Here is a 976-nt window from a genome sequence, read left to right on the forward strand (position 1 = left end):
ATCCCCACTTGCCCATCCTGGCTTGGCCTTTGGGACACAAACGGGTGAAGTTATTTCCCGAGGTTATTTTCCAGCTGGCAGCAAAGGGTGGCTGACGTGCTCCACGGGGACAGACACACCGTGGTGGCCCCAGCCCAGGACACCCAGGAGCCTTTTCCCCCTCCTGAAACGCGCGCAGGGGCTGTCCTGCCTGGGGCCCATGGAGTGGGTGGGCTCTGATCCCACGCCGTGTCCTGCTCCTGACTTTTGTTTTCCAGCCGCGATGACGTTATCGGGAAGGTCTGCATCACGCGGGACATGCTGGCGGAGCACCCCAAGGGTAAGGGGACGGGTGGCCGGGAGGGTCCCAGTGGGGACCCGTCTCCCACCCCTGCAACGAGCTGGTCCCAAGGGTCCCCCCAGTGACTCCCCCATGAGGGTGCCCCCTTTTCCCACAGGCTACAGCGGCTGGGTGAGCCTCAGCGAGGTGGACCCCGACGAGGAGGTGCAGGGGGAGATCCACCTGCGGGTGGAGGTCCTGGGGAGCCAGGGCGGCCGGCGGCTGCGCTGCACCGTGCTGGAGGCCAGGTGAGGAGGGGACACGGGGGTGGCAGGGGGCTGCACGTGCAGCTGGGATGAGTACGGTGAGTCCTGACTGCTCCGTGACTCAGTTTCCCCACTGTATCACGGTCTTCTCAGTTATCCTCCCTTGGGTGCAGAGCATCCTCCCCACCACCCAGCATCTGAGGGGGGTCCTGGGGCAGGGTCCACCTCGTCTGCTGGTCTTTAGGGCATGCATCTCGAGATGCTGGGGAACCGAGGAAAGGAGTGGGTGCCCGTAGGTATTTTGGGAGGATACTGGCAAATTCCCCCACTTCTCGGCAGGGATTTGGCCAGGAAGGACCGGAACGGCGCCTCCGACCCCTTCGTCCGCTTGCGCTACAACGGGAAGGCGCAGGAGAGCACCGTGAGTACGACTTCAGTTTATCGTGATCCC

At 64.0% G+C, this 976-nt stretch overlaps 1 protein-coding gene across 1 annotated transcript in view; it reads left to right on the plus strand.

The window, feature by feature from the left end:
• The window catches only part of LOC104083253 (ras GTPase-activating protein 4-like), a gene marked incomplete at its 5' end in the record, with an annotated part of 3130 nt that overhangs the window by 250 nt on the left and 1904 nt on the right, over window positions 1–976 (plus strand). Inside the window, 3 exons of the mRNA XM_009586671.1 lie at window positions 258–319; window positions 438–567; window positions 865–946. Of these exons, the coding sequence (XP_009584966.1) occupies window positions 258–319; window positions 438–567; window positions 865–946 (274 nt within the window). The remainder of the gene's footprint in view (window positions 1–257; window positions 320–437; window positions 568–864; window positions 947–976) is intronic.

Source organism: Fulmarus glacialis, unplaced genomic scaffold (assembly GCF_000690835.1).
Source record: "Fulmarus glacialis isolate BGI_N327 unplaced genomic scaffold, ASM69083v1 scaffold30431, whole genome shotgun sequence".
NCBI classification, from domain to species: Eukaryota; Metazoa; Chordata; class Aves; order Procellariiformes; family Procellariidae; genus Fulmarus; species Fulmarus glacialis.